This window comes from Capra hircus, chromosome 28 (genome assembly GCF_001704415.2).
Source record: "Capra hircus breed San Clemente chromosome 28, ASM170441v1, whole genome shotgun sequence".
NCBI lineage: Eukaryota > Metazoa > Chordata > Mammalia > Artiodactyla > Bovidae > Capra > Capra hircus.
The window spans coordinates 17,403,091-17,422,875 of NC_030835.1; the positions used below are offsets into that span (position 1 = coordinate 17,403,091).

A 19,785-nucleotide genomic window follows, 5' to 3' on the forward strand; every position below is an offset into this window, starting at 1 on the left:
TGTCCTTCCTTCCCTGGTTTCATCTGCAAACCTTTAATGATCTTTCAAGACCATACTTAATTTTATTTTTTAACGTTCAGTTCTTAGTTCTTAATCAGTCAAATGCATGAGTTAACCAATCATAGCAAGTAGTTACAGAAAGTGTAGTACAGTGGTGCTCTGGTGTTATGCCCAAGTCTCGAAATCTCCCAGTGACCACCAGGGAGCCGATATCCGATGCAAAAGCAAGAGAGTTTTTATTACCAAGCTCGAGCTGGGGCTCCCACCAATACCGAAGCAGCAGCTATAGGGAGGAGCCCTGAGCTCTGGGTTACATTGCTTATATAGGGTATTATCGCGCGAAAAATTCAAAAAACGGGAGTCTCCGGGTCTGATTGGTCACCTTCTGGTGAAGGGTTAGGTGTTGAGTTCTGATTGGTTCGCAGGTGGTGGGGTGAGGTCAGGGGATTTCCAAAGGCTCTTTTCCCGAACCTTACAAAATGGAGTAGCTTTGATTCTTCATTCCCCCCTTCTCTAGGATCCAGGACAGACCCAATCATGGGTCTGAGGTCAGCTCTATATTGTCTCCTGCTAAGGGGACCGTTGGTAGGGCCGCATATTGGGATCTGAGTACCATGAGCTGCATCGTGTTGATGCAGTTTTTAATGAAGGCCACTAGTTAGTTTAGTAAGCATGGCCTGAGGGTGAGTAGCAGTAACAAGATAATCAGGGGCCCCACCAAGGAGGATATGAGAGTTGTGAACCAGGGGAATGAGTTGAACCAGGATTCAAACCAATTTTGAGACATTTCTCTCTCTCTCTTTTTTTTTAACTCAGCCCTTTTCTTATCTTGGCCAGGGACTCCTTGACTACCCGAGTGATTCACATAAAAACAACGTTCTTCCCCTAACACAGCACATAGGCCCTCTGAGAGACTTCATACTCAAGATACTTTTTGGGAATTGGGGCGGAGGTCTCTTTTTTCTGTAACTTCTTCCTGCTGTGCATGGGCGTAGGCCTGCCTAATAGAGCAGAAGTCTCTCTCTACCTGATCTAAGTTGGGGTTTTCCACATCTGAAACCAGCTTCTACCCTTGTAGTAACAGCAATTTAGTTGGCCCCTCTCAGAGATGAAATAGACAAGGGCCAAACAGGAGACCTAACAGGATGGTCATCTCTGGTCCCCGGAAACAGAAGGCAACATTTGGGGTGAGGGTTGCAGGCTTTGTGACCCCTTCTGATGGGTTGGTGGTGAGGCAACAGAGCTGTGCTCCAGGAATCTTGTGTTCAGTCTGAAGTTACCATCTTCCACCTGAATGGGGGCTCAAAGACATTGTTATGCATATTTCTTTGAGTAGGAACCAGGGCTCTGTCTGGAGGCTGTACCAACCTTTGATTGTTTCTGTTTTTGTAGACCCTCCCTTCCCTGCTTAGCAATTGTTTGAATCCATGCTTTGAAATTCAGCGAAGGCCAAGGAGGCTGAACAAAGTCTATATCCTACAGATAAGAAATAGAGAACACAGAACAGATCTGCACTCCAGAGCCCCAGAGTCCCGCTCAGTTTTAATTTTAGGGAACTAGGCAACTGTGACTTGATAACTTCCTGTCAAAATGGGGCATAGGACTGCCCCAGCTTGGAGTATAGACACTGAATTGGAAGTATTTCTGAGTTCCAAATTTTAGATCTGAGTCTTGTATGATTAAAATCTTAATCTCTTTTCTTTTTAGAAAAATAGGTCTGAAACCCAGTCTGGACCTGGCACTTCAGGGAGACTTGTAGCCATGTAGCCAGTTGCCTAGTTTTATAAAAAGTCAGGTTAGTAGCTTCCAGCAGACATTGTTTTGAAAATGGTGGCATCCAAGCCTGACACGACTCAGAAAACTCAAGGGTTTAGCAACACAAGGTCTAATCTGAAAGTACACTCATAGCATCACCTAGTTATTTCCCAGGATTATCTGAACCATAGCTACTCTATTTTGACTTTTAATTGTAAACTTTTCCTTAATAGCCAAAGCAGATTTCACTGTTAATGACGTCAGTTTCTCTAGGTATGAGAAGATGCAAGAATTGGGACTCATAAAATCTTTTCCTGAAAAGATCTAACTATCTGAAGGCCTGTTCTGCCAGTTTTTCCCAGAGCACAGAGTGTCTCATTCCTGATTTTCACCCTGAACTCCTTTCAGGGGCATTGAAAATCAGCAGTTGCAGTGGCCATGATTTAATCTTCGTAGATGCAGATGGCGAGTGTCAGTCTTCAGTTGGCAGAGCCCCTTTTTGCTCATAAACTTGACCATGATTATGAGGGGGGCACTTCATGACCATTTTATCCCATGGTGCTGAGAGTATCCATTCTCCGGTAAACAGGCCACTCAATGTGCTGTTACTGGACTAGGCCATGAAACAGTATCTAAAATTCTCTGGACCACCTGTCTTACTAGCTTTTTGGTCCAGGAGAATATTCCCTCTTGTTGCTTCTTGCCATATCTAGAGTTACACTGTTACCATCATTGATCTCATACAGGAGATGAGATCAATATATATTGATATATTGAGAATCAATATATATTATTCTATTAGAGGCCTCACACACATACAGTGTAAGAAACAGCAATTTTGTAAAACAGATGAAATACAAATAACATAGCCAGCAGTATTAGTAAAGTCACAAGTAAGACTTATGTTAAGAACTTCCATTAGATGTAGCCCAGTATATCTTCAGGTCATCTGACTTAGTCTGCCCTGTAGAATCTTCATCTTCCAGGGAAATTATATATTGGCACCATCTATAAGGCACATAGCCCAGTTTTCTAGTGTCACTAGACTGATTATCTTTAGTTTGATTTAATTTTTAAGTAAATTTTCTCAGGGCCAACCAGTTAGAGTCTGGTAATAGAGAAATTTACCAAGGTAACCCAGAACTAGACACAGGTAATTGGCCACAAACCCAACAATTGGATTGATTTTGAAACTAGCATAGGATCAGGCCTATGATAGAAAAGCATTTGACTTATATGCAAAGGTCTAAGAAGTCAAGAAAACATAAATGATCATACGAATCAGGTCCAGCATCTCAGGGAAGCTGTCTACCTTGATGTCGTCGTCTTCTCATCCTGGTGTAGTGTAGTTTCTCCTGATAAAAAAAGTCCTTCCATCCATGTTGGAGACGACAGTCTCTTAAATTATGTCTTTTTCCAGTCCTGGTTGCAGGTCATGAGGCATCTGATCTTCATCCAAAGATAGATTACTGAGATAAGCTTCAGAAACAAACTTAGGGTGTTCTTCAAGAATTCAATTAAATTTTACATTAACATTACATAACAGTAAAGAACTATCTAAGAGATGAGTCTTACTAGATGCAGACCTCCATTAACAAACTGGTATTTAACATTTCGAAATATCTTTTTTTCCTTAAAGTTACCCTTATTTTTATTAAATATAACCAAATTAAGGCTAGTTTGTTTGCAAAATAGGTCTGTTCTCACTGATTTTGGTCTGATGATTTTTATAACCATAATTGATTATAGGCTTTTTATTTTGCTGAAACATTTATAGAGTCTCAGATTGAACTTTTAAAATAAAACAGGGCTGGGAAACTCACACCAAAGGCTTATCACAGATTTTGCATAACAAATCTAGGTGAATTTTTCCCTTTTAAGGTCTCAAAAATTTCTTGAGATTTTTGTATCCATTAGAAAACCTTCCTAACTCATTTGATAAACTTACTGCAAACCTAAGAACTTCTAATTTTTGGAGGAGTCAGATAGAAAATATAATTGTTTTGTTTATAACGTTTAATTTTACCAAAGTATTGTCGTAATTAGTTTGAGAGGAAGATTTCCGCTACTCCCTGAAAACATAAGATTCAACCCCATAATTTTTCAGATAGAAACCATAAAAGTTATAAGCATATTCACTGGTTCATTTAGTCCTTTTGCTAACTTTTGTGAAGTCATCAGGTTTTTCATGAAAATACCAGGACATATCAGAATGTTAAAAACTCCATATAATTTTTAGGATATCTGTATTAGTAACTTTACCCTACATTATAATATGAGCAGATTTATTACTCATTTGATAATCTTTTTTTAATGTAATTTAACCAACCAAATAAACACAGTTTAATATCTCTTTGGGATGCTTCAGGCGCCCTCTGAAGCACCCCCAAAGTTAGCTAGAAGCCAAAAGTGCTTCATAGAATGATTTAGGAAGTTTTGTCAACAAATATCAGAAAGGTTTCAAGCACTCAGTCAGATGGGACTATAGGTCACTGTGAAACAATAGCTATTCACTCAGCCAAAGTAACAATATGGGATTTCAGAAGCAAATACAGAACAGACCATTTAAGAAGCAAATGAACTTAAATCTATTGTCAAATGCAGTTCAACACCTGAAGAAAGTGTGTCCTTTTAACAGAGAGAAAAGCCAAATTCAAGTTTTTGCACCAGCTTATTTTTAGTCATTAACAGTCCCAAATTTCTTTAGCTTCTTTGTAAGAGGAAACTAATGTTCAGTAATAAATGTTTCAAAATTTTACTCTATTTGGAAATGAGCTAGCTAGTCAGTGAACTTCCCTCACTTAGTTTAGCACAACCCAATTCAAGTTACCCCAATTTGGACAGACTATTTCAGACAGACATTCCTAAAGCATAATTATTCCTAATAGAGTTTATCTAAATGCTCATATCTCATTTACATTTTTTAGAAGTTTTTCTTACTTGAGGTAATTTTCTTATTGACAAACTTGTAACAGATATAATATTTAACTCATATTAAACCTAGGTACAATGAAAATATTTTACTTACCGTTAAGTACTCTAAGACATATCTATATTAAATAGGTCAACAAACAAACATTAATATCAGGTATTTAACACTGAATATTTCCCAGTTCACATAAACCTGGAATTTATTGTTTAATTTAGAATTACTTGATTTGTAAGCGCTTACCTTTTTTTAAGCCAAATAAATAGAGATCATATACAAAAATATTACCAAGACATATTTAGACAGACACAGTGTAAGATCTAGCTTTAAGTCTTTTTTTTTTTTTCCCCTCAGTGTCAGGAGTTAGAGATGGTCTAGACAAGTGTTCCTGAGAGCCCTGGTCTCAATGCACAGGGAAAGAAAATCAAGTTTTAACAAAATGGCGGCAGGTCTAAACCACATGGTTGCCAGACAAAGCAAAATTTCCTTTTCCAGGGGATCTTCTCGACCCAGGGATCGAACCCAGGTCTCCTATATTGCAGGCAGACGCTTTAACCTCGGCTCCACCAGAGAAGCCATTAAATAAAAAAATACAGTCTCTCAGAAAACCTCCTATAGAGACACAGAACTTCAGATCCAAGTATTAACATCAAAGATTTCAAGGAAGGAAAGGAAGCCAGGTTGAAAAAGAAGGGAGAGGAGGCAGGAGAGGGGGAGCAAAAGGGGTGGCCTTACAGACGTCTCCTGCCACCTACAGATACCCAGGCGTTACGGGACTTTTCCCTGGGCCTCCAGAGAAGGGAGGACTGGAACTCAGCCCTACCAGAAATCAGAACCAGAATTCGAGTTCTCTGCCAAGAGGAGGTGATCAGTCTCCAATCCTCAGCTCAGGCTGAGGGCCCTTTGACCAGATTCCTGCATCCAGGACTGGGGGACTAGAAAAACAGGGAAGGATAGGAAGGGTTAAGGAGAGGAGACAGAGAGGGAAGGGGAGAGAGATCAGTAAAGTCTCTTGTTCCTTACCGGTCGGGGCACTCTGGCCAGTTGTCCACGTCAGGTGGAGACCAGGGACAAAAGGGTCCCAGTTGCGGCCGCTGGGTCTGGTCCATTGGCAGGCAAGCTGGCCCCTGAGTACCCTGAGTGGTCAGGATGTCAGTCTCGGTGAAGAAGAGTCCCTGCCAGAGTCGCCATTTGTTGCAGGAAGAGGGACCCCTTCCAGGGCCCGAAACTGGGCTCTTGTCTAACACTCGGAAATGAATTGTCCGAGGAGACACATGTGCTGACAAAGGGAACTTGGTCAGGGTGTCCGATCCGCGGTCAGAACCCGGTGTAAAGTTCCCAAGTCAGAGGTGCCTTCTGAGGGCCAGCCTACATGGAAGGTCGGCCATTCTGCGCTGCAAAAAGTGATTAATTTATTTCTTTTAATTTCTACACTGAGGTCATGAGCGTGCATCTTGACCTCCTTAAAATTATCAGTAACTAAGGATAGAGGTGTGGGGCTAGAATGGCGTTGCCCCATTGTCCCTGGATCAGTCAGATGTTGGTGAATTAACACAGACAATACGAACAGCCACACAGACAGAGAGACAGGACCTCCGGGAATCCGGAGGTAAAACCGAACGACGACGGCCTCCGGCCCTTCAGCGGGAGCGACCCGCTATGTCTACAGAGAACAGGGGCACTCCGTCCCCCGACGCCGGGGTCGGGGACGTCTCCCAACGACCCCCACCGGTGACTCTCCAGCGCATCCGCCTGAGTCATATACCGGTCTCAGATACCAGGCCCTACCAGAAGTGAAAAGAAAGACAGAAAAAAGCTTACCAGCTGCAGATGACTCTCCGGATCGGTCTTCCCGTGGAGCCAGTGGGAGATCCCGGACGAGCCCCCAAATGTTATGCCCAAGTCTCGAAATCTCCCGATGACCACCAGGGAGCCGATATCCGATGCAAAAGCAAGAGAGTTTTTATTACCACGCTCCAGCTGGGGCTCCCACCAATACCGACGCAGCAGCTATAGGGAGGAGCCCTGAGCTCTGGGTTATATTGCTTATATAGGGTATTATCGTGGGAAAAATTCAAAAAACGGGAGTCTCCGGGTCTGATTGGTCACCTTGTGGTGAAGGGTTAGGTGTTGAGTTCTGATTGGTTCTCCTTTCCCGGGCTTGACTCTAATTTTCCAGGCTGGCCAAGGGTTCTGATTGGTTCGCAGGTGGTGGGGTGAGGTCAGGGGATTTCCAAAGGCTCTTTTCCCGGAACCTTATAAAATGGAGTAGCTTTGATTCTTCACTGGCAGATACAAGACAGATATGCTGTTGAGGAACAGACAGTCCAGTGGGGGAACAAGACAGACAAGCATGAAACATTAAGGGACTATCCTTGGGAAGATTAAGTAGAGCCTACTTACGGGGGTAGCATTTCAGAGAAGAGCAGACTCTTTGCTCATGGATACCGAGGGGTGGTTGTGTTAGGTACTTAGAAGGACTTCGTGGAAAAGTGGGATTTTAACTGGGCTTGGAAGGATACTAAAATCTGTATAGATGGAGGGAAGAGGAAGTGGGCGTGTGGGGCCCAGGTAACAGAAGGCACAGAGGCGGCAGTTGGAAGCTGCTCAGTGGAGGAGGCCTGCTAGGAAAGTGTGCATGTCGAGGAGTATGAGGATGTGAGGCCGCCCCAGCAAATGCTGTGGCAGGGGGCAGGGAGTCATGGGGTCTGCAGAGCAGGAAGCATCCTTGGGTTCTGGTATGTCCTATGCCAAACTGTACTGAGGCAAAAGGAAAACTCAGTAATACTGATCCTGCCTTCATTCAGAAATGTGGTATTTTGTTCATCATGAGTTTTTTTGCATTAGTTTTGAGTTTTAAAAATATTTCATTAAAGCCTTATTTATCTCTTTTATAAAAAAAAAAATTAGTTCTTGTGATTACTGCATTTTTTGGCACATCCTTAAATTGTGTGCCTCAGGCAAGTATCTCACTTACCTCACTCTTGTCCCAGCCCTGTGTTCTGTTTCTGGAGGTCAGTGGTGAGGGTATGGATATTTATTTTATTATTATTAATTATAGCTTGTTGTTGTTGTTCAGTTGTTCAGTCATATCTGACTCTTTAAGACCCCATGGACTGCAGCACGCCAGGCTTCCCTGTCCTTCACCATCTCCCGGAGCTTGCTCAAACTTGTGTCCATTGAGTCGGTGATGCCATTCAGCCATCTCATCCTCTGTCATCCCCTTCTCCCCCTGCCTTCAATCTTTCCCAGCATCAGGGTCTTTTCTAATGAGTCAGCTCTTTGTATCAGGCGGCTTACTCATGTTTAAATATTTTTGGTTAGTAGACGACATTTAATAAAAACAATTAAGATAAAGAAGTTAGAATTATAAAAATATTAATTTGGAACTTTGGAGCCTGAAAAACATGAAAGGGAAAAGAATTCTTTGTGCTTCTGAGTTAATCTCTACGGGAGGATAACCCCCTCTTGCTTCAGCGTATGAGTGCAAGCAGAAAATGGTTGTTTTGCCCACGTTCTGTAACTGAGAAATAGGGGTACCAGAGGCTGCTGAACTTGTGGATATAGGCATTGGGCAACTCAGCTGTTGCAACCAGAGATTCTGCCCCATGTCCTCAGGAAAACTCCCACAAATGGGCCATGCAAGGTGAGCTTGACCCACATCTCACATAAAACAGACCCATCCAGCCTGCTCAGAGAGAAGCCACTCACTGGGCCGCAGTGTTTTACCACAGGCCATGTGCATCCCAGGTGGCACAGTGGTAGAGAATCCACCTGCCATTGTAGGAGACGCATGAGACTCAGTTTCAATCTTTGGGTCTGGAAGATCCCCTAGAGTAGGAAATGGCAACCCACTCTAGTATTCTTGCCTGAGGAGCAAGGTGGCCTGGTGTCCTACAGTCCGTGGGGACAGAGGAGCCTGGTGGCCTACAGTCCATGGGGTCGCAAAGAATTGGACATGAGTGAGCACACACACGTGGCCCAAGAAACAGTGGAAGATTCACAAACCCTCCAGATGTCTGAGGGCCACTTGCATCTGGGAAAAGAGGTGGTGTGTGATACAAAGAGCATTACTAGTATGTACACCTAACATGTAAAAGCTAAAAAAAGTGAAATCTGTTGTTCATTAGTACACTGGTAACGAATGAAAGATTTTGAGCCAGGAAAGTTAGAGTGCAGTACAAATCTCAAAAAAAAACCCAAGGGAAAAGTGGAAAGGAACACGCTGCTCTCTGTGCTCACAGCCAGGTGTGCCGTTCTGTCACTTGATGCAGATCCCCCTGTCAACACCTGTGTTCAGAGAGAACCTCACCAGGCCCAGGGTGGACGTTCGGGCACAATATGTGAAAACCACAGGCTGAACTTCACCATCAGACAAGTGGGTGGTCACATAAGGTGGCTGTTTTCTGAATACTCCAACCAAGATCTGCTCCACCACACCCTTGCTGGAATAGTGACCCCTTCTCAGTGGCACAACTGGCAAAGTTCTTCAGAATTTTGAAGGGGAGATAAAGAGGTTTTCAGACAAACAAAAAATGAAGGAGTTCATCACCACTAGACCAGCCTTATAAGAAGTGTTAAAGGGAGTCCTTTAAGCTGCTGATCAGAACACCTGAACAAAGGGAAAAAATCTTGTGCAAAAATCGTTTCTGGTGGAGGTATTGGAATGAACAGCCATCATCAAGACAGAACTCATCCACTACAGAGCCCCAGTGCTGAGAGCCAGCTGGAGTCCCTTTGGAGCATCAGTCATGGTGCCTGTGGATTTTCCTGCAGTCGTCTTCATTGGTACCACACTTCTGCCCCTTTGATGTAGTGGCCAGGGCTGCCAGGATCTTCACAGTGCATGTTCCTTCCCAGTGAGCAAATGTCTTATTCGAGTTGTGGCAGACCTCACTTGATCCTGGCAGAAACACATCAGTCATGGTAGCTTTTGGTTCTGTGACTGGATTGACCTCTAAAGCTCTTTCAGGCAGCTCTCTGTTGAACCTGGCTGCTTGCACCAGATTTCCAAGATGATAAGCTTCCATGTTCCTTCAAGACCATGCTTAAGCCTCCTGTGAAAACCTGGTCCCTCCAAATACAGTTGGTCACTCTCTTAACATTCACCATGATGTTCTACGGTTGTTTGCAGGCCTGTTACCCACACAAAACTGTGCATTTCATGATGGTAGGGACTGCAGCCTCTCTTTTGAGGGCCTTGTGCAGTAATTGGGTCAGAGCAGATGCTCTGTAAATGTTGAATTTGTAATCAGGGTTCAGGAGTTTACTAAGGTTTCTGTGCTTTTTTCTTCAATTTCCGCAGGCTGCAGGAATTGGTTGATCGAGTGCTGGAACGTTTTCAGGCGTCTGGACTAATAGTGAAAGAGTGGAATAGTGTGAAACTCCATGCTACAGTCATGAATACTCTTTTCAGGAAAGACCCCAATGGTAAGTGCTCCGTAGAACCACAGTACAGTTTGTGACCAGTAAGGTCTAATGATATCCCTGGGGTTTGAAGAGAATGGGCTATCAAAGGATCTCTGACATATCTTTTTTATATCCATTATCTTGTTTTGATGAGTACAGTGGAAGAGGGCAGGGACATATCATGCATGGGACTATATAGCTTCTCAAATCTTATACTCTTCTTGCACATAAGGTTGCTAGATGTAGCAAATAAAAATGCATGATTCCTAAGTAAATTTTAGGTGGACAGCGAATAATTGTTTTAGTGTAACTATGTCCTAAGGAATACATGGCAGTGCCGGGGTCCAGCCCCGGTGGATCCAGGGAATTTGAAGGGTGGACGGCGTTGGCGTGGAAAGACTTGTTTATTAATATAAGATTAGATTGAGAAACAATAGTATAGTAGGAAGATTAAGTGGAGAGAAGAGGCTGATTAACTTGGGTTACGTGAAAAACCAATGAAGTTCCAGACAAGGAGCTTGCACCATCTACGTTAGGCGGCGCCTATTTGAATATCGGAGAGTGCCCCGCCTTGGGCTCTCTCTCTCACAGATCTTAAAAGCCGGGACAAGTAAGTAGACATAGTGAGCCTCCACGTTCCAAGGGATCAGCTTGAAATTAGAGTAAAGAGGAGACACGGGGGAAACCAGTCCAGCGACTGGCTCTCCTTCTATTGTCCTTCAAGGCCTTTTATACTTTAGATTATACATAGAGATCAGTGGGTAATACAAAATTCTGTAGTGTTAGCAGCCTCTTTCTGTATATCTTTTTGTATACAAAAGGTCTCAGGTGATTTACATTATCTTCTGGCCAAGAGGCTTGTTAACACTTTTTGGCTCTCTTCCTTAATGAATGTTAATTTTGTTTCCCCTAAGTGCTTTTCTTTAATCTGCATCTCCTTAAAGCGCTAAAGTTACATCTCTATAGAACAAAAGGCACAGTGGGTTATAACAAAGAAGGTACTTAACTCAAAGATCTAATGTTGCTAATACCAGGTCTACTACTTGTTTTTCTATATACCAACTCTATCTAAAAATAAAGGATATGAAAATTTGGCAGCAAGTATTGGCTCAACAAATGAAACTTTTAATCAGTCCTATTCTAAAGATTTTGACTCCTCGGAAGCCCCTACATTCCTAGGATGTTTTAAGCTTCCTGTGCCTCCTGCGGTCAGGAGGCCTCAATCACACGCGCAGCTGTATGAGTCCTGCAGGCAGGCTAGAAAGCCATCAGAGGAGTTTTTGGATTGAAACACTCTTTCAAATGCAGAAGACTAAAGCCCTGAATTGACTTTTTCCAGAGAATGTCAGAAGAGTGGAAAAGCAGGCAGATTCTTATTTTTTGAGGGGGTGGATGCTCAGGAAATTCCAGGGGGAAAACCTGAGGTCTGATTAGCCTTGCCATCAGAGCTCTTGCCGCATGACCTTGTCACAGGTGGAATTCCTCACGCTGGCTCCTGGCATGGCAGCTTTTTTTTTTTCCCCAGAAACAAGAGAAGATTAACTAATAAAAGTAAGTGTTAGAGCAGTGATTCTCAACTAGGGGCGGTTTTGTCCTCCCAGAGGACATTTGGATTCTCTGGAGACACTTTGGTTGTCACAGTTAGGGAAATGGGAGTGGGCTGCTACTGGCATCTAATGCATACAGGGTTAGGGGTGCTGCTTATCCCTTTCCAGTGCACAGGTCAAGCCCTTCATAATGAAGAATTTTTCAGCCCTGAATGTCAGTAGCACCAAGGTTGAGAAACTTTGTGTTAATGTTTTTTTTTCCCCCTTCTAAATCTAAAAGTCTTCATATAAAAATGCCTTGTTTTAACCCTTTACTTGGGATAATAATCTGCATTTTAAAAAGGATTATTTTTTTTCCCATCCCGACCTGCCAAGTGAAAAGTGTCTGGCACATGCAGCATCTATTTGAACAGGAGCTACAAATTCAAGTTATGTGCAGCTTCTTCTTTAAAGCCTGTTGTTCAAAATATACCACCACCAAACCCCCATATTTAGGTTTTATTACCTTTGTTAGGGCTGACCTTGGTTTTAGAAAGTCTTCATTGGAAGAGAACTTCATTAGGACTCCATTAGAAACCATGAAACTATTTAAGATTTTTAATTTAGGACAGTTTTTGTATCCCTTTTTGCCAAAATACATCTTTTAATTTCTCTCAGATACATACCAGAGATCTCAACTGTAAGCTGGTTCGGTTTGATTAGAGCCGCTGTAGGACTGAGAGAGACGTAGCTATCCAGTTCTTAGTTCTAGGGTTACTGTTTTTTTAATGCTAGATTGTATTTTAAGACTTTTTAAAAATAAATTGTTGTCTTTAAATCTTAGTTCAGAGCTCTTACAACTATTTCATGCCCCATTATTACCTAACCTCTTAACATGAAAGAGTTAAATTATATAGGAATCTGTTTCTTATAAATTGTGTGGATCCAGATGTATATTCAGTTGGCACCAGAGCGTCATATAGTAAAATAGTCTGTGTTGGCAGTCTAGTTATCCTTTCCTATTGACAGATATTTTAAATGTAACAAGCTTTATTGAGAAATAATTCATATAGTATATAATTTATCCATTTAAAGTATATAATTCAGTAATTTTTAGTATAGTGAGTTATGCAGCCTTTGCCACACTACATTTTGAAACATTTTCATCACCCCAGAAAGCAACTCTATAGTTACTGGCAGTGACTCCTCGTTTTCCCCTTACCGTTCAGTCTTTGGCATTACTAGTCAACTTTCTGTACAATGAATTTGCCTTTTCTGCATGTTTTCACATAAATCTTGATAGAGTCATGTAATATGTGATCTTCTGTGACTGGCTTCTTTCACTTAGCATAATGTTTATAAGGTTCATCCATGATACAGTGTCATTCCTTTTTATTACCAAGTAATAACCCATTGTACGGACATACCACATTTTATTTATCCATTCAGCAGTTGATGGACATTTGTTTTGTTTCCACTTTTGGGCTATTGTGAATAATGCTGCTGTACACATTTATGTATGTATTTTTATGTTCTCATTTCTAGTAAGTAAATACTTAAGAGTGAAATTGCAGAGTCATGATTAATGCAAAGTTGTAACTTTTTGAGTAACTGCCAGACTGCTTTCCACAGTGGCTGTACCATTTTATACTCCCACAAGCAGTACAGTAGCGCCCTCCCCCCGCCGCCGTCTTTTCTGCAAGAGATACGTTCCAAGGTCCCCAGTGGATACCTGAAATTATGTACCAGACATCCTATATTTTTCCTATGCATGAGTACCTATGATAAAGTTTAATTCATAAATTAGGTGCAGTAAGAGATTAACAGCTAATAGTAAAATAGAAGAATTAAACTATCAGTTCAGTTCAGTCGCTCAGTCGTGTCCGACTCTTTGCAACCCTATACTATAATAAAAATTATGTGAATGTTATCTGTCTCTCTCAAAGTTTCTTCTCGTACAAATTTAATGCCTTTTTCATTTTCACTAAGTACTTACCGTGCACCGGCAACTTTTGCAGTTTAAGGTGTGACAGCAAAACTAGTTATGAATTTTTTTTTCCTTCATCCCAGCTTCACTGATAGATTTGTTCTTACTGTAGATCTTAGCAAACTTTAGCTAAGATTTTTTTCTTTCCCTATTAAGTCACGAACTTTCACCGTTTCACTTAAAGAAAGCACTTTATGTCTTCTCTTTGGCATATCCAAATTGCTAGCATCACTATTTTTGCTTTTTGAGGCCATGATTAAATAAAATAAGGGTGACTTGACACCAGCAGTGCAATACCTTGGCAGTCATTATGATAACTGAGAGAGGGGGGTATGTTGGACAAAGTGATGATACTTCCTGGGTGAGATGGATCACACTGCTCAGAATGGTGCATGATTAAAAACTTAGAAATTGTTTATTTCTGGAATTTTCCATTTAATGTTTTCTGACCTTAGTTGACCATGGGTAACTGAAAAGGTGGAAAGAAGAACCATGAATAAGGAAGGATGCAGTACATGAGGGCTTCAATTTCTCTACATCTTTACCTGTACTTATTATCTGTCTTTTTTGTTATTGCCATCATCTTGAGTGTGAAGTGGTATTTCATTGGGGTTTTGATCTACATTCCCCTCATGGCTAATGCTATTTACTTATAGATTTTGAACCTGTTAGTAAACATTTCAATTTTCAGATTTCGTTACTGCTTTTTTAAATTGACATTTACCTGGTATGAATTTTGCTTTGTAAAGTGTCACATTTTCTTTTAACAGGGGACCTGTTTTTTTGTGAAATATACATGGGACTGGGCGCTTTATAAGAGAATAGTTCTCATTAGAGAAGTAGTCCTATAGTTACCTAGGTGTAATTCCAGTGGACTTTCTAAAATATATTATTTTCCTGGGATTAGCTCTTTGAATATATTTCATCAATTCTAATGTGGCAATCTCCATAGTTACATACAATAAAAGAGTATACTCAAGTAGAAATACAGATACTTTTAAGTGTCTGTTGGTGGGCAAGAAAGAGTTGGTATTTCAGGAAATATTCTGAGAGTTAAATAATTATTGAAGATGTTTTGAACTTTATATACCCTGGCTACTTCTCTATCTTGTATTTTCTTTTGAAAAGGCTGTTGAATACATTGTTTTGCTTTTTCATAATAGTTATCCTTTTCTTTGATATCCATTTTTTTCCTGCTGTATTTGAAGGACATCTTTTGGGATAAGCAAACTAAATTAATACAAGGAGTTTTAGAGCACAGCTTTGAGGCTAAGGTCATAGATTTGCAGATTTCTGTGTAGAATGTGGGGATACCTTTGATTGCAACTGGAGAGGTTTTTCTCATTTCAGGGGAGTCCTTAAATCAATCCAAACCATGATTATCAGCATTTTTTACTAGTTAATAGATGAACTTTTATGTATTTAAAAATGTGTACAGCTTATAGGGAATCTTGGGTTTTAGACTGCAGGGAATCTTTGGAAATCACCCACTCTTAACTTCTAACTTTGTAAATCAGGAACTGAAGAGACATAATTTGCCTAAGAATATGGTTTGTTATATAGTTTATGTACAGTGAGTACTTGGACAATGTTGAATGAATAAATATATACCGAATGAGTTGATGACAGAGCTGAGACTAGTCTCTTGACTATAATAATCTGATGTTTTCCCTCCTTGTTATGTTACTTTCCAGGCTTCCCTCATAGCTCAGTTGGTAAAGAATCCACCTGCAATGCAGGAGACCCCAGTTCTATTCCTGGGTTGGGAAGATCCCCGGAGACGGGATAGGCTACCCACTCCAGTATTTTTGGGCTTCCCTTGTGGCTCAGCTGGTAAAGAATCCACCTGCAATGAGAGAGACTGGGGTTCGATCACTGGGTTGGGAAGATCCCCTGGAGAAGGGAAAGGCTACCCATTCCAGTATTCTGGCCTGGAGAATTCCATGGACAGTCCATGGGGTCGCAAAGAGTTGGACACAACTGAGCGACTTTCACTTCACTTCACTTGTGGCTCAGCTGGTAAAGAATCTTCTTGCAATGTGGGAGATCTGGGTTTGATCTCTGGGTTGGGAAGATCCCCTGGAGAAGGGAAAGGCTACCCACTCCAGTATTTTGGCCTGGAGAATTCCATCTGTATAGACCATGGACTTGCAAAGAGCCAGACACTCAGCGACTTTCACTTTTTCACTCTGTTACTTTCTAAGTAGTACATGAAGATCTTGCTAGTTGTCCCTGTAGAAATCCAAGAGGAAACAGACAGCTCAATAACCCAAGCTTCTGTTCTAACACTGTCTTTGGAATATTTACAGCTGAAGGCAGGTACAATCTCTACACAGCGGATGGCAAATATATCTTCAAGGAAAGAGAATCATTCGATGGCCGAAACATTTTAAAGGTTAGTACAAATCTGAGTGAATTGGAAATCCTTTGGCATGTGTCCTAAAATAAGGGAAGACAATAAGTTTTCCTTTTAACAGTAAAGTGTATTTTTCTTATACTTCCCATGAGGATTATTGACTGAAAGGACTGTTAAATTTTTTTTCATTGTCCTAAAAGAGAAATCTTTTTGACTTGTTAAGGCTGTTGGTGTTTCTCAGAGTACTTAACGTTGATGATTTAAGAAACAACTATACTATTTGGATCCATAGGAATAAGTTGCTTTTAACCTTGTGAGTCTTACTCTGTATTTTACCCTTGAAGGACTGAGTGTGCATTTTTTAAGTGAAGAACTGTCTTGTTCTAGTAGATTTTTCTTTTCACCCACAGAGTCACTCTCCAAAGCTCCTGTGTAATCTATTTTTACTCAGGAACAGCCCATGTGCTAAAAAGTAGGTGGTCCATTTCTGACTGTTGAGGATTTGCTTCTGAGTGTTAAATTAACCTAAGAAATTTAAATGAAAAGAGTTCTTCAGGATTCCATTATCTTTCTCCCACAGACCACATTCTGTAACATCCACAGTTTTAAGCCCTCTCTGTCAGGTTAACATGCCATTGTGCCTCTGGGAAAAGGGAAACATAAGTTGATATCAAAGGAAAGGTTTTTGATTCTTCATTTTACTTGTTCTATAATGGTTTGGGTCATGTATTTTCAAGGCCATGGGTGTTTTTTGGAGCTGGGAGGAAGAAGATGTAAATAGTAAAACTTCAGAGCAAGCTTTAGCTTTAGAAATGTTTTTTCTTTTTCCTCCATTCCTTTATCTTGTCACTTGACAGATTTCTTGCCAAATGCCTAATGTGACCCCATTGCCTCTAATTAATGACATCACTCTTCAGCAGCTGCAAGCTTTTCATTGCAGAGCCTAGCAGAGCAATGGCAGCATTCTCTTAAGGCAGGCATTCCAGCTCCCACATTACAGAGCTTTGTTGATTCCTTCTTTTCCTTACCTTTCCTCTCTTTGAATAGTTTTATTTTCAAAGTAGCTCTGGTAGCTTCAGTTTGAGTGGCAATTTGCTAATGAATTCAGTTGCAGTTAACTTTTTTCCCAGGCCACAGCTTTATTGTGATATGAATCTCTTTCCTCCTCTAGCTCATTTCCTGAGGCTTTTAAAATAATAGCATTCATTATTTTGCTTTTTTTGTTGCTGTTAATTTGATAAAGAAGCTAGAGGAATGGGGAAAGACATCTGTTGGAATGACTCAAGCTAACTTGGTTCCTTTGAAATTACAATTAAGCCCAAAAGGTATATTGATGCAAGTTGAGGGTGAGATACTTTAACATCTGTAAGAAGGAGGTAATCACAGGTAGCCTGAGAAGTGGCTGTATGAACAGTATGGGTCTCTTGTTTGGTATTTAACCTCTCTCATTCTGGAAAGTCGGTTTTCCATTTAAAGATGCTTGACTTGGAAATCTTTCTAACCCACCCCAATGATAACATGGACATAGCTCCCTCTAGTGTTGACAAAGCTTGCTGTAATAGTTGTACCCTTACTGTGTAATGCCTAATTGGGATTTTACAACTGGGCCCAATGAGGTTCTTGCAAACTATTTAATCCAGTTCCTCATTTTACTCTCTAAGGGTGCAAGATCCAATATGGTTAAAGTGACTTGCCAAAGGTTGCTGCTAGATAGTAGCAGAGTTTAAATCAGAAAAAAATATTTAAAACTCACAAATTAGCTTTTCTACCTTCTTTATAAAGATGCTCAGTGTTTAGGCAGAGATCAGTAGATACTTGAAATTGGGTCTCTCTGTTTGAAATGTGATAATATCTGACGACATAAATGTTGGGGCAGTGGATGTGCCAGTTAGTCTAAAACTGGCTAATTAACAATTAGACTTTTGAGGTGAATGTAATACTAAGACCAACAGAACTATTGACTGTGTGCTATCTGTCAGACCATGTGCTCTGCAGATAAAACAGTCATGATACAGTCCCTACCTTCCAGGAGCTTCCTATCTCTGAGAGATATAGCAGATTAATAGGTAATTACAGTATAAAATGATGGGAGCAGATTATGAGATGGAGGAAGAGAAGTACCTTTGAACACAGGTCCTTTGAACGCAGGTAGTTGTAACAAAATATCTTTTGATAGAATATACAGCACGTTACTTTTTAATCATTAGTTCCAGAAAATATAATCTTTCACTTATATTTAATCAAAGGAATTAACTTTTCTTTGAGAATAAAGATAAATTGTAGCATCCAACACTGCTCCCCAGACATATAAGAGGCAATAGCTATATTTATAAAGTAGCTGTAGCAGTGCACTTTTTTGGAATTACAAGTCTTTCTCAGAATATGAAAACCCATGGCCCCTGAATCCCTTGCAAAAAAAAAAAAAAAAAATTGAGATTTAAAAAACCGATGGATTATATATGTAGTTTTTGTACCAGATAAAATTATTATGTTCAGAAAGGGAAAAAAAATCACTTTCACTAACAAGATAGGAACTGACTTGGAGTAAACAGAAAGGTTAACAGCATTGGTTGTTAAGGAGCCCAAGTATATGTGTGCAGCATATTAACAGCTACACAGGTCAAGGATCAGGAATGCTGGTGATGGGAAGCAGCCTTGGAAAAAAATCAACTTCATCTGCTATTCAAAGAGAAACAAAACGAGAATGCGAGTCATTGCTCATTGCTGTAAGAATTTAATGAGTAACAGCCAATTGCTATTCTACTCCATGAAGAGAATTGGTCCTTTTGACTCAGTGCAATATGTGTTCTGGATGCCTTAATAAGAAAAAAAAAAAAAAGATCTCCAATGACTTTTGGAGGTAGAAGCTATGTTTTTCTTTTGTATAGCTCTTTTGAGAATTCTTGCAGCTATTATAGACTAGTATCTGATTATTCCTAGTCAAAATAAGAATTTTATTATTCTAAGAAGGACTTTGAAAGAACTGACAACTAGAGAATCATTCCCTTGTGTTTTTCAAACAAGAAAAGCAATGTATTTAGTAATGGTAGTTTTTTATGGAAGACTGACAGATGGCTCTGAAAGGAAGATGTACATGCGAGTGAAGACGACCTTGGCCTCATTAATAGGATAGTGTCCTGTCAGAGTTTCCATTTCTCATCTAAGAGATAGGAGCAAAGATGTGATTTGGTTATCTGTAACACAGTGATAAGCTTGTAAATGGAGAAATCGTGCTGACCTAAAAACATTCTGCCAGGAAATAACTGCTCCCTCACTAGCTAGAAGTAGGATGGTCATTGACTGCCAGCTTCTGGAGGGAGAAGTGGTCTTAGTGGCAGTCTTGTTTGGGGGACCCATTAAATGCCCTTATGCAGTTGAATCAGTATTCCAAGACTATGCTTTCAGCAGATTGAATAGGGGTGCAGTAGTAACGATTAAAAGCATAGCTTCTAAATGCAAGGTGAAGAGGAGACATTAGAGCCCTAGCTTGTACTCTCCACAGTACAAATAAAGACACAGTAATATATTTGGGAAGGAACAGAAAGTGCTGGAGAAGGAAATGGCCACCCACTCCAGTATTCTTGCCTGGAGAGTCTCGTGGACAGAGAAGCCTGGTGGGCTGCTGTCCATGGGATCGCACAGAGTCGGACACGACTGAAGTGACTTAGCATGCATGCATGCATTGGAGAAAGAAATGGCAACCCACTCCAGTGTTCTTGCCTGGAGAATCCCAGGGACAGAGGAACCTGGTGGGCTGCCGTCTATGGGGTCACACAGAGTTGGACACAACTGAAGCGCCTTAGCAGCAGCAGTAGCAACAGCA

General features: G+C 40.8%; 1 protein-coding gene across 2 annotated transcripts in view; it reads left to right on the forward strand.

The window, feature by feature from the left end:
• The window catches only part of ASCC1 (activating signal cointegrator 1 complex subunit 1), a 115,480-nt gene that overhangs the window by 70,793 nt on the left and 24,902 nt on the right, over window positions 1-19,785 (forward strand). For both annotated transcript variants that reach the window (XM_005699171.3, XM_005699172.3), the window contains exons 8-9: window positions 9,990-10,114; window positions 15,916-16,001. In XM_005699171.3, coding sequence (XP_005699228.1) covers window positions 9,990-10,114; window positions 15,916-16,001 — 211 coding nt within the window. The remainder of the gene's footprint in view (window positions 1-9,989; window positions 10,115-15,915; window positions 16,002-19,785) is intronic.